Raw genomic sequence first — 14677 nt, forward strand, 5'->3', positions numbered from 1 at the left:
ATTGTTAAAAGCTGTATTATTAAAGTGTTAGTTGCTTTTTGAATTCTTTGGTTGCTGTCTTAAGATGAAACTAAACTTCTTCATCTCACATGATGCTTTCAGTGGTGCATCCAGAACTTTTCATAAGGGGGGCCCGCTGACTGACAAAAGGGGGGCCCACTCCAGTCATGCTTCAGTGATTCCCTATATAATCAACCAAATTTTTGCCACGAAAGGGGGACAGGCCCCCCCCCCCCCCCCTGGATCAGCCTATGGCTTTAGATAAAAACAAAATGCAACTGAACAAGAGTGCACATGCTGAAATGTCTCGCCTTCTATACTAATCATTGATATTATGTTGAAAGTCCTAACTTTAAAGCTTTATTACAACTGTCACATAAACTTAACATTAACCAATATAACTAAACAAAGACCAATGAACCTTGAAAATGAGGTTATGGTCAGATGAACCATGCCAGGCAGACATGAACAGCTAAAAATGCTTCTATACAACATATATAGTTGACCTATTACTTATAGTTTAAGAAAAATAGCCCAATACACAAAAACTTAACACTGCAATGAACCGTGAAAATGAGGTCACAGTCAAATAAAACCTGCACGACTGACATAAAGATCATAAAATATTTCTATACACCAAATATAGTTGACCTATGGCATATAGTATTAGATAAAAAGACCAAAACTCAAAAACTTAACTTTGACCACTGAACCATGAAAATTAGGTCAAGGTCACAAAATATCTGCCCGCTAGACATGTACACCTTACAATCATTCCATACAACAAATATAGTAGACCTATTGCATATAGTATGAGAAAAACAGACCAAAACACAAACATTTAACTATAACCACTGAACCATGAAAATGAGGTCAAGGTCAGATTAAACCTGGCAGTTGGAGATATACATCTTATAGTCCTTCCATACACAGAATATACTTGCCCTATTGCTAATAGTATCTGAGATATGGACTTGACCACCAAAACTTAACCTTGTTAACTGATCCATGGAATGAGGTTGAGGTCAGGTGAAAACTGTCTGACAGACATGAGGACATTGCAAGGTACGCACATATCAAATATAGTTATCCTATTACTTATAATAAGAGAGAATTCAACATTACAAAAAATCTGAACTTTTTTTCAAATGATCACTGAACCATGAAAATGAGGTCAAGGACATTGGACATGTGACTGACGGAAACTTCTTAACATGAAGCATCTATATACAAAGTATGAAGCATCCAGGTCTTCCACCTTCTAAAATATAAAGCTTTTAAGAAGTGAGCTAACGCAGCCGCCGGATCACTATCCCTATGTCGAGCTTTCTGCAAAAGTTGCAGGCTCGACAAAAATTATTGTCTATTTAATAAGATGACAAATATGTACAATAAACTTTTAGAAGCTCTATCAAAATTCTTTTAGTGGCTATTACAGTCACACGGTACATAATAATTCCTAATATTGCAGTGTTTTAATTTTCTTGATTGTATTCTCTTGAATTATGTGGTAGTGATTCAAAATCAATCAGTAAAGGACAAAACAAACATTTCATCAATGATCATTGAACTGATGATGAAGATTTTTTTTATTGCACAATGTTTGATGAACATAAAAGCAATCTGACTATTCACAATGCTACAATATTAGCAAGGACCTTATTTTGGAAATATGATTAACTGAGGGCCATTTATAACAAATACAAAATTGAAATTTCTATAATTTTTCACCAGCTACAAATTTTTTTGTAATCAATTTATATATATATATATATAAATAGATTGCTAAATACAAAATCTTACATGTTACAGTCCATTTTTATTTTTACTTAAAATTAAAATACAAAATATTTTTTTCTTGTGATGTTGAATTATAATCGTAAAGCACAAAATGAAAAAAAAAACAAAAAAAACCAAACAATATTATATTTGTTAACTATTGTGTATATTTTTATCATGTTTTGTTTTTATTATGCTTAGGTCAATATATTGGTGTAATTGTTATGTAATTATACATATTTTTGACAGGTTTATAAAATTGAATTTACATTTATACAATGATTACATATTTTACAAATAAAAATTTAATCTCTTAATTCTTCATCTTTCCAAACAATGGAATAAGTTTGCACAACACAATAAGCTAACTTCAAAGATTACACCTTAGTTTGTCATACACATGTTATTGTTATTATTTTGATGACCTAGATAATGACCTATATGGTTGTAGCTAAGGATTGATGAATGGGAGGTTGGAAGCATCTGACATGTTCTACAGGCATACTATCAGCATCATTTGTGTGGAGGTATTTGTTTAACACAGCAAAAATTTGATTGTTCAAAATCTGAAATTTTCTTATCCTGTCCACCATCTTCTTCAGTTGCTAAAAAAAATATAGAAACAAGATATATCATTTGTAATATCACTGAAATATATTTGTGGAAGAATCATTGTAGCAGTAGGCATCCTCAAACAAAAAAAAAAAAAGAAAGTATACACAATTTCCCGACACAACCCATATGTTAGCAGTTGAGATGATTCAGTGTTTAATTCTTTGAAAGAGGAATAAATGTGTCTTCCACTCCTAACAGTTTGCTTAACCCTTTCCTCCATAATGACGCTTTTTGACGCCACCCCCTTTACTCCATAATGACGCCTTTTGACGCCTGTATAGTACCTCAGTTGAAACGCTTTGACTACAAAATGTCTGCATCAGACTTAAAAAAATTTGTATCCAATATGAAGAGGATATTCATGAGAATAACTGACTTGAATTTCATTGATGAAATATTCATTTTCACAATGCACTAATACTTTAAACCTGATAATTTTTTTTTTATAAAAAAAATCCTATGCGAATCAAGTATGTGAGAAAAAAAAAATCTATGGAGGAAAGGGTTAAAACATTCCCTTCTGAATGCATTTCGTTTCAAAATCTTGCAATTTAAAATAAATATCAACTAATCTAACTCCAATTAAGTGGTTTCAGTATATTGATTTTATATATTCATGCTATGTTGTAATACAAACATTCTGCCACTTGCAATGATAAACCTGTAAGCAGTCAGACTACTTACAATGCCTTTAACATTCTCATCTTTCATGTCTACCCTGTTTACTTTGAGAATATGGTAACTAAAATCTAAAGCTTCAAATCTTCTCTGTTGGGATAACAGTACTATGAGAGCACAGCCTGCCCAGTTCAGTCCTTCTCCATACAGTTCCCTGAAAAAATTGTCATACATGAATCTTTTTTTAAAAGAAGTCAATTTTGAAATGGATAAATTCTAAAAGTGTTCCTAATGTCTATATATTTTTCATTACTGATAAATGGAAAGATCAAATTATTTTTGTTGATCTATTCTACCTGTACATTAAAATTCATTCTTAATAACAAAATAGCATTTTTTAATTTGTTGTTAATATCTAATGAATATTCATGATGACTAAGGTGTATTACAGTCTTATAAAATTGCTCACATGTAATTGCATTGTTGAGTCCATAAATTTAGATTGTTGTAAAAATTTGGCATTCAGTTAATATCTTTTATATATATATATTATGTAGGCAACATAAAAATAAAATATTTCTCCCATGCATAACATTTTTGTGTTTTCCTTAGAATGTTATAAAGTGTACTTTGCATGCATAAAAACAACAAAGTTGCTCCCACTACAGAATTCCAGGAGGAGACATATTGAAACATGGCGAGCTTATTCTACAAGAAAAGAATACAGAAGGCCAACTGTCAAATAAAGTGAATGAAACTCAATACTCTGCAATATTCATTATATAATGGGCTATTTTCATATGACCACATGAGTATATAATTTTTCGACAGATACCTACTCTATGATAGGACATTCTGGTACTCGGTAAAGTAAGAGTAACTAAAGGAAGTAAATTCAATTCAACAATCAGTACAATGTGGGAAAAAAATTAACTTTTATTTTTACAATACATTACAAAATCAACAGAATACATTTAATGTTTGCTCTTTATTGCACAGGTTGTAAGCTTGATTCTATGTCTTTTAGTTGCTTTTACTTGTAGAGTCAAAAGTAGTATATTATTTAGGGATCAACTTACTCAATAGTGAACTCATTATCCCCAACAGGGATACAGAAGACAAACTGTATGGCACTCCAGAGTCTATGGAACTCGGTACACTCATCTATATTCATGACACCATTGGCTGGAGGTTGACCTTTCCACAGAGGGTCATCAATATATTCCCTAATCCTACTAAGGACTACTTCAAACATGGACAGCCCACAACAAAGTCTCTCCCTAGTTAACAGGTCTCCTTCTCCTGCTATTGATACTTGCTGTAACAAATAAATAGTGATATCTTAATGGACAGACCACAACAAAGTCTCTCCCTAGTTAACAGGTCTCCTTCTCCTGCTATTGATACTTGCTGTAACAAACAAATATTGATATTTTAATAGGTAATTCAGATCTAGACGCTATTTTTTTTATTAAAAATTCAAAAATAAGAGGATGTGGTATGATTTCCAATGACACACCTATCCATAACACACCAAATGACACAGAAATTAAAAACTATAGGTCACTAAGGCTTTTAACAATAAGTAAAACCCATACCACATAGTCAGCTATAAAAGTCCCTGAAATGACCAATGTCTTAACTCTAGTTTTTTTTTGGTTGAGAATATGAATTAAAACGAAAGAGTAATTAAAACTAATTTTACTTGTGAAAAATGTTGAGATAAGTTTTTCAGTTGTGTGAATGGAGTCACTTGAATGTCACAGATGGACTTGAGCATGTGATGTTGCTGTACTGATACATGTCATCATTGCCTACTATTTTGGAGTATCAAGTCCTGTCCACAATCTTAAAAATATTAGACAGTAAGATCGAGGGAAAATGTACAAACTAGATATCATTGAGATGGGAGCCATCTCTGTGGGCCCCGCTGTGAATAATGTGCATTAAAAAATTGTTTCTTTACCATAGGACATGGGTTTGTCAACTGAAATCAAAGTTTTTGACCTTGACCTTTGACCTAGGAAGTTGTAAATAAATTATGACACACCCTTTGGTGTTGGTTTATAAACATGTCAAGTATAAACTTTGAAATGATAATGGTTCTCAAGATATAGAGCGGACACGATCTTTACCATAGGACATGGGGTTGTCAACTGAAACCCAAGTTTTTGACCTTGACCTTTGACCTAGGAAGTTGTAGATAATTATGACACACCCTTTGGTGTTGGTTTATAAACATGTCAAGTATAAACTTTGAAATGATAATGGTTCTCAAGATATAAAGCGGACACGATCTTTACCATAGGACATGGGGTTGTCAACTGAAACCCAAGTTTTTGACCTTGACCTTTGACCTAGGAAGTTGCACATAAATTATGACACACCCTTTGGTGTTGGTTTATATACATGTTAAGTATAAACTTTGAAATGATAACGGTTCTCAAGATATAGAGCGGACACGATCTTTACCATAGGACATGGGGTTGTCAACTGAAACCAAAGTTTTTGACCTTGACCTTTGACCTAGGAAGTTGTACATAAATTATGACATACCCTCTGATATTGGTTTATATACATTTCAGGTATAAACTTTAAAATGATAACGGTTCTCAAGATATAGAGCGGACACAATCTTTACCATAGGACATGGGGTTGTCAACTGAAACCAAAGTTTTTGACCTTGAACTTTGCCCTAGGCAGTCGTTCATAAATTATGACACACCCTCTGGTGTTGGTTCATATACATGTCAAGTATAAACTTTGAAATGATAATGGTTCTCAAGATATAGAGCGGACACGATCTTCACCACAGGACACAGGGTTGTCAACTGAAACCAAAGATTTTGACCTTGACCTTTGACCTAGTAAGTTGTACATACATCATGACACGCCCTCTGGTGGTGGTTAATAAAGTGTTATGGACGGACGGACAGACGGACGGACTGATCACTATAGGGCGACCCGCCTAAAGGCGGAGCCCTAATTATTAATGATGTATTTCTTACATTAATGAATGAATTAAACATTATTTTTATGGACTTATTCTTCTTTTTTGCATTTTATTTCGTAAACTTCGGACGGATGGACGGACGGACTGATCACTATAGGGCAACCTGCCTTAAGGCGGGGCCCTAATTACAGATAACTCTGTTTATAATGTCAGATTTGTACACCAGACCAAAATGAGGACCATTTGTCAATCCTATTGTCTACTTTCACAAGTAACCCTTAAACAATGGCCATACCTGTTCAGTTCCTATTTTCTCTATGACAGGGACCACTTGTAATGGTGCATACTTTTGTTCCAGTTTCTTCATCACTACCTTTAATTCTTGCTCCTTTTCTTTTCGACTATCACCCTCTGAAAACATATATATATATATATATTTACAAACAGAATTCAACTGAATGATTTGGTACTATAAAAATAAAACTGAAGACATGTTAGAAAAAGTCATTGAATAATTGCTTTAATTAATATGATAATTTGGTATAATATTTTCTTGATATAATGTTATAAATGAACTGTTGAGAGGTATGATTTTGACATTAAGTTATATATCAACACTTGTTAATAAGCAAGACTAGTATTTAGATACAACATATAGTACTCTTTGGTCAGAGCCAACCATAATGCAGTATTGAGGTATGAATGGTTTAAGTATAAGGTTCTGTGACTGTATTTAGTTTTGAGTGATATAAAGTACTTCAGTTCTAAGTCTGTTTTACTGTGTCCGATTTCAATTTACACAAAAACATTACAGGGTAGCATCAGAAATATTTGCAGTGTTGGGAGCAGTACAACATCGTCTGCACAAAAACATCAACATTTGGATGATGTCATCATACAGTAGGTCTTGTTATCGATCAGGGTGAGGAAGTCAAACTAGAACTGTGTGGTCAACTGTATAAGGAGGTGTAGGCATGTCAGTATAAAATTTTTGCATGCTACCTCTTTTTCAATCTACACATTGAAACAACTATCCAAGAACTCTCCTATTATAAATCGAATGATTCTAGATATAACAAATATCACTTTACCTTTAATTGGTATGAATGGTTTCGGTATGATGTTCTGAAATGGTGCTGCATGCTTTAGATCATTAACTTCTTCTTGGGTCTACAAAACACAAAAACTTTAATGGTTTATAGGTTAATGAATATCATTTTTGTTTTTTGAAAAAGCCACAGGATTGAATGTGTCATTACAAACAATGATCTCACAATCAGTTGTTGTATTTCAAATGTACACATGAAAAACAATATTTATACGAAATTTTCAGGTTCATTTTGTATTTGGGATACTCAATTACAACTGGAAACTTCTTTCTTCAATGTTTTTTGTTGTTGCATACTAGATTCGCATAGAATTTATCAATAAAATACTAAAAATATGCTTTAAAGAATTAAAGCATTGCGAAAAACAAATATTTCATCAAATAAAGTTAAGTCAGATATTCTTACAAATATCCTTTTTATATTGGATACATATTTTATTAAGTCTGATGCAGACATTTCGTAGTCAAAGCATTTCAACTGAGGTACTACACAGACGTCAAAAGGAAATGTTTATGGAGTAAAGGGGGTGGTGTGAAAAGGCGTCATGGAGGATAGTTTTTGCCCATTTTTTTTCCTGCTTTGAATGTTATTTGTAGTGTTTGACATATCAAATTCATAAATAGGTGAAGTGAACTCTTTATAAATAGTATTCTAATTTACTGTTTTAGTTTTTTGAGCACAGCCCATTTGACTCCAATCTTAATTGTCATGGATAGCCACTTTTCCAGCCGAAGGTAAGTGGGTCTCCTCAGACCGGTCGGCAATCCATAAATAAAACCTTGCAACTAAATAATGGTGATTAGATTAGATGGCGTTAAACACCGAAAATCAATCTACAGGTAGGTCTTTATAATTCAAACAACAAGATAATAAAAATTTTAATGGCCTTCAACAATAGATTATAAGCTTGTTGTCCATGCAATATGTTTAAAAAACTAAAGAGCCTGTGTTGGTCTATGTGCATATTAAACCAAGGACACGAATGGATTCATGACAATATTGTGTTTTGGTAATGGTGGTGTGTTTGTAGAACTTACTTTACCATTTTGGTCATGTTGACTTATTTTGAGGTCTTACTTTGCAAAAATTTATGAAAAATGATAAAAATTAACTATAAAGGGCAATAACTCCTTAAGGGATCAATTGACTATATTGGTCATGTTGACTTATTTGTAGATCTTATTTTGCTGAATGTTATTGCTGTTTACAGTTTATCTCTATCTATAATAATATTAAAAGATAATAACCAAAAGCTGTAAAATTTTCTTAAAATTACCAATTCAGGGGCAGCAACCCAACAACAGGTTGCCTGAATGGTCTGATAATTTCAGGGCAGACAAATCTTAATCTAATTAACAATTTTAGCTCATCAGATTTGCTTTATTTGCTTTGGTTTTAGAGATATGAGCCAAAAACTGCATTTGACACCTATGTTCTATTTTTAGCATGATGTTGGCCATCTTGATTTGCAAGCAGCGTCATTTAACACCACTAGATACCATAATGATGATTGTGGACAAGTTTGGTTAAATTTGTCTTAGTTTCAGAGGAGAAGATTTTTGTAAAAGATAACAAAAATTTACGAAAAAATGTAAAAAAATTGACTATAAAGGGCAATAACTCTTTAAATTGCAGACAGATAGATCTTCACATGATAAACAATTTAACCCAGTCAGATTTGCCCTAAATGCTTTGGTTTCAGAGATATATTTCCCCCCTATATTCTATTTCTAGCCCTGGCAGCCATCTAGGTTGGTTGACCAGGTCACTGGACACATTTTTTAAACAAGATACCCCAATAATGATTGTGGCCAAGTTTGGTTAAATTTGGCTCAACAGTTTCAGAGGAGAAGATTTTTGTAAGAGTTAACGACTACGGACGACTGATGACAGACCATGGACGCAAAGTGATAAGAAAAGCTCACATGGCCCTTAGGACCAGGTGAGCTAAAAATGTCTTAATTGCCTCGAATACAATATCAAACTATAACTTACAAAATTTTAGAAGAAAAAACCTGTTTTATCAAGAAAATTGCCTTATCATTATGACCTGAAGATTTCCTCAAACAAATTGATAAAGTATTAAGATCCAGATTATAGAACTGTACAAATGTCACCCTACAGTCTGATGTGATGTTTAAACAAATGTGATTGAATGGTCACCAGTAATTACCTTAATTACTTCATGTAGTTTTATATAGAATAAAACAAACAATGCAGGGTTCCATGATGAAAACATAATTCCTTAAATAAATAAAGTATTAATGGAGGGTCAGAACGGTCAAAGGTCTTTCCTTTATCATTTATCATTTAGTTAGTATTATTTTTTGTCAATAAGGAGTATTTCAGGAACTGAATATCATAGCAAAAATATATATTTTATTAGTTATTTTACCTGAATTATTGCACCTTACATGTTAACAGTGGCCAGATGTTATATTTCACCCAGCCAGGTGGTGTATTTTACCTATCAGTGAGTATCACACCTGTATACCTTGCCCACCTGGACCACCTAAACTTTCACCTGACTCACCTTTAGAAAATCTTGTTAATAAATAAAAATATAAACATAATTAAAATGTTTCATAAAATGTTCTAACACTTTCCCTGACCAGTCTCATTTTACAATGAACATCCTGATGAAGAGATACTAGTAATTGTTTTGTTAATTATCAAGTTGACAGGATGCATGTGCTGTGAATAAAGGGAAGATAGCATTCTGTAACTTGGCAGCTTAGTTCCCTGTTGTCTCACATGCTTTATCATTCTGACAGATTAACTGGATATGCAAACATAAAGACGGACTTTATTGATTTCTTTGATTTATGGAATCAAGAACTTTGTTTCAGCAACAACATAGTTTTAGATCGCTGGAGATAAGATGTTGTGAACACAGTACAGTTAATGGTATGTAAAAATAAAATTGAAATAGTTTATGTTCTTCGAAAATTCCAGCAATTCGCATTAAATATCTGCAGGGGACCATTAAAAAATAATAAGACTTTCATTACTAATTCTGTTTAGGTCTGAAAGATATTAATTTCAAAATAAATGGTAAGTAAAATATAAATTTTGTCTCTGTCTGCATGTCTGTACAAATTTATTTTTGGCGAAAATTTCTACCAATTAATAATTGAAAATATCAAGTTTACTTGTAAATACCATTATCTTATATTTCATTTTTCAAATGAAACTATATTTTTGGATAAATGGCACAACACGGATTTTAAACTAGCTTAAATGGCAAGAAAGTGGGGGAAAATATGAAGTTATGTTGTTTTAACTCCTGATAAATTTTCAGATTTATAGATTTGACAAATTAGAAAACGAGATGATTGACTAACAAATTAATATCCATAGTGATTCTTCACTCAATTATTTTCATTTCTGTCATTTAAAAAAAGAAAAATACTTTACAGTTTAAAATCTTAAAGTCAGTAGGTTATTATTAAAATTATGCAAATTATTTCAGAATTCCTACATGCAAAATTTTCAACAATGTTCCTGTATTCTGTGTTCAAATCTTTGAATTTTAGAATTTGTTGAAATGTTATTTTTCAATTATCTAGAATTGAAGTTTTCATCCTTTTTCATAGAATTTTTGAATAAAGGGTACAATTTCCCCATGCATATTCAAACCAGATTTTTAATACATATCTTTTTTTTAAATGCATTATTTTGTGCATATCAAATTAAGGAACTTTTTTTTGAATTTCCTTTATTTTCTGGGACCTGGATTTTTAATCCTTTTTCCTAAGAATTTTAAGCTGAGAGACCTTTTTTTCATTTTATGTAAACTGATTTATGGTAATGTCTCTCAATCTAGACAATATAAATATTAAGAATAAATCATAATTAACTATAAATATAATGCAACACAGAAATTACATGTAATTGAACACAAGTTTTAAGTTTTAATTGAGAGTTAATTTTTTACTGTAAAAAGAACAATGTTTTTCCCTTTTTTTTGCTTATATCCTAAGCACTATTTTCAGCAATGTAAAAATGCAGAATTATCCATCGTTAACTAGAAAGGATTCTGATGAAGTTCTAAGTGTATTTTGTCTTTTTCATTACATGGCATTGAAATAACATAAATGAAGCCGTAATAAAAATTGTGTCTTATAAATTTAATTATATCCCAATTACAATTTGGCAGAAACAAATTGTGAAATTAGCTAAAATTTACCAGTATGCAGTATTTAATTCAATTATTTTTTTAATTTATTTAATTTAATTTATCTTATTTATTTACAGAATCAACATGGCTGCTTGTAACATCAGTTCAACAGATGTGAATTTTCTTCATACAAACATCTCTAATCTTCAGACTGTAATTCGATGGATGAAATTTTGTCAAATTGTATACAAGGATCACTGTGACCTAGATTTACTAGAACCAACTCTAACAAATATTCCCACACTAAAGACAGAAGCCACATATTCTGACTGTTTCAATACCAAACAACTAGCATCTTACTGTATTTGTTTATTACTCAGTGCTGCTATCTTGGTGGCTAATTCTTTGATAATAGCAGCTTTCATAACAAGCAGAAAACTTCTGACCAGCTCAAATTTGCCGATTTTGAGTCTGGCATGTTCTGATCTTCTTACAGGATTAGCATTTATCTATCCCACATCATGGGGTTTGATTATACTTGTGACTGGTTATGATTTTGATATTTTTAAAGTATTGGAGTATGTGACAAAGAGACAGAACTATTATCTATGTTTGTTGTTGGACGGTCCTGGGCTCCTGTTTGCATGCATGATGTCCTCAGTTTTAAGTCTGGGTATTATTGCGGGAGAGAGATACATTGCTGTGTTTCATTCTTACAGATATCCTTATTGGATAACAACAAAAAGAATGGTACTGGCAATAGTTATACTGTGGATTATTTCATTAATTGTTGCCATTTTACCATTGTTTGGATGGAATAATTGGACTGGAAGTTGTCAACTACTAAACATGATGCATTCTGGGTATTTAATCTTTTGGACAATAATATGTTTTATTTGTGGATTTCTAATTTTGTTTGTATATATTCGTATTTTCTGTCTGGCCAGAAAACATCGCCGCCAAATTGAGGCTGCACAAGTTACGAATACAAGCTTGAGCAGTCTACATACATCAACAACCTCATCTTACGAGAGACGAAAATCACGGAAGTCTGCAACAAAAACCGATACCTCTTCATCCATGCTTGAAGGGAGACAATCGGAAACAAATGAGAACCAGACGGTTACAGTCATAAAAACAATTTCTGGGAATAATGCAGCTCTACATAGATCTGATACTGAAGAAAGTGACAAAACTGAAGTATTTAAGTCAGAAATTGGTGACAAACCCGACACTACGGATAGTAAATATACAACAAAAGAGAGACAACAACAACCACGATATCTTAAGAAGTCCCAAAGTAAAAGCATATTCAACAATATAAATATGAAAGCTATACGGACAACTTCTATGATTCTGGGAGCCTTTTATATTTGCTGGAGTCCATTTTTAATCTACATGTTGGTGTATCATAGCAACACAGACACAAGTTATAACATCACTGCATACTATCTAGCCATTGTTACACAACTCAACTCATTATTTAATCCAATACTTTATGGATTTAGACATTTGGAAATCAAACAGGCAATCAGAAAAATGTTTAAATGTAAAAGATGTTGTCAAAATCAAACAAACTTTTAGATACTTTGTTGGATATACATATTTTGTAATATAATTTTTTTTAATTAATAAAACTGCAATAATTGCACATTTAAGAGAAATGTTATAATTGCAATGTGTACTCTGGATATGATATATTTTTTCATTTGACTGTCAATTCCATTTGTAAAGAAAGTTTAAGGAAGTTAGCTACTCAGTTTCAAAACAACAAGCTTTTCATAATACTATTTTATATTGATAGGGAGTAATAAAGGAACCAAAATAGCGAAAAAAATGTATAATTCCTTGTACTTGTAATTCAGATATTATCCATTACAATTCTTGCGAGAAAATATTCTCTTTTGATTTTTCATAGCTTTATCAATGACATATTTAAGTTCTCAAAAACTTTAAATAAAAAATAACAAAGATGTTATAAGAATTTCACAGATGGCTTATAATTATAAATGTAAAAGATTTATAAAAAGAAAATTGGGGGTTAGTCGGCATAATGTATTAAGTCATTCAAATGAATACAAGAGTGCACACACTGAAATGTCTCGCCTTCTTTACTAATCATTGATATTATGTTGATAGTCCTAAGTATAAAGCTTTATTACAACTGTCACATAAACTTAACATTAACCAAGATAGCTAAACAAAGACCAATGAACCATGAAAATGAGGTCAAGGTCAGATGAACCATGCCAGGCAGACATGTACAGCTAACAAAAGTTCCATACAACAAATATAGTTGACCTATTACTTATAGTTTAAGAAAAATAGACCAAAACACAAAAACTTAACACTGTGCAATGAACCGTGCAATTGAGGTCACAGTCAAATAAACCTGCGGGACTGACATATAGATCATAATATATTTCCATACACCAAATATAGCTGACCTTTGGCATATAAAATTAGATAAAAAGACCAAAACTTAAAAACTTAACATTGACCACTGAACCATGAAAATGAGGTCAAGGTCAGATGACATCTGCCCGCTAGACATGTACACCTTACAATCATTCCATACAACAAATATAGTAGACCTATTGCATAAAGTATGAGAAAAACAGACCAAAACACAAAAACTTAACTATAACCACTGAACCATGAAAATGAGGTCAAGGTCAGATGACACCTGCCAGTTGGACATGTACACCTTCCAGTCCTTCCATACACCAAATATACTAGCCCTATTGCTTATAGTATCTGAGATATGGACTTGACCACCAAAACTTAACCTTGTTCACTGATCCATGAAATGAGGTCGAGGTCAAGTGAAAACTGTCTGACGGGCATGAGGACCTTGCAAGGTACGCACATACCAAATATAGTTATCCTATTACTTATAATAAGAGAGAATTCAACATTACAAAAATTCTTAACTTTTTTTTCAAGTGGTCACTGAACCATGAAAATGAGGTCAAGGACATTGGACATGTGACTGACGGAAACTTCGTAACATGAGGCATCTATATACAAAGTATGAAGCATCCAGGTCTTTCACCTTCTAAAATATAAACCTTTTAAGAAGTTAGCTAACGCCGCCGCCGTAGCCGCCGCCGCCGCCGCCGGATCACTATCCCTATGTCGAGCTTTCTGCAACAAAAGTTGCAGGCTCGACAAAAACTAGCGGATTCTGAAAATCTGACAAAAATTCCAAACTATGACAGGCGTACCTCCTTAAAATAAGAACATGTAGTATGATTGTCAATAACAAAACGCAATGAGATCAAATGACATAGATGACATCAATTATAGGTCACCATACGACCTTCAACAATCAATAAAACCTATTCCCTATACATGCTATAGTAAGCTTCAAAAAGCCAGAACATGACAAAAATGAAAAAAAAATTGTAACAAGATAAATAATGACTTGATTTCTTTACAAAACAATAAACAAATATGATAGACAGTAACATAGGAAAACAA

General features: G+C 32.3%; 2 protein-coding genes across 5 annotated transcripts in view; one reads left to right on the forward strand and one right to left on the reverse strand.

Moving 5' to 3' along the window:
- Positions 1 to 1706: 1706 nt before the first annotated feature.
- Positions 1707 to 14677, reverse strand: part of LOC143085045 (cytoplasmic FMR1-interacting protein-like) — a 53752-nt gene continuing 40781 nt past the window's right edge. For all 4 annotated transcript variants that reach the window (XM_076261187.1, XM_076261185.1, XM_076261186.1 and 1 more), the window contains 5 exons: positions 7057 to 7135; positions 6261 to 6376; positions 4092 to 4330; positions 3079 to 3226; positions 1707 to 2384 (listed from right to left, as the gene is read on the reverse strand). In XM_076261187.1, the coding sequence (XP_076117302.1) occupies positions 2217 to 2384; positions 3079 to 3226; positions 4092 to 4330; positions 6261 to 6376; positions 7057 to 7135 (750 nt within the window). In that variant the 3' untranslated portion in view covers positions 1707 to 2216. The remainder of the gene's footprint in view (positions 2385 to 3078; positions 3227 to 4091; positions 4331 to 6260; positions 6377 to 7056; positions 7136 to 14677) is intronic.
- On the forward strand, positions 9892 to 12845 carry LOC143085046 (5-hydroxytryptamine receptor 1D-like). Its single transcript, XM_076261188.1, has 2 exons — positions 9892 to 9981; positions 11332 to 12845. The coding sequence occupies exon 2, from the start codon at positions 11339 to 11341 to the stop codon at positions 12776 to 12778; it is 1440 nt and encodes a 479-aa protein (XP_076117303.1). The 5' UTR covers positions 9892 to 9981; positions 11332 to 11338; the 3' UTR covers positions 12779 to 12845.

Source organism: Mytilus galloprovincialis, chromosome 8 (assembly GCF_965363235.1).
Source record: "Mytilus galloprovincialis chromosome 8, xbMytGall1.hap1.1, whole genome shotgun sequence".
Taxonomy (NCBI): Eukaryota; Metazoa; Mollusca; class Bivalvia; order Mytilida; family Mytilidae; genus Mytilus; species Mytilus galloprovincialis.

What these genes read in the sequence shown, in the direction of transcription:
- LOC143085046 (XM_076261188.1), top strand. Translation starts at nt 11,339, where the DNA reads ATGGCTGCTTGTAACATCAGTTCAACAGATGTGAATTTTCTTCATACA.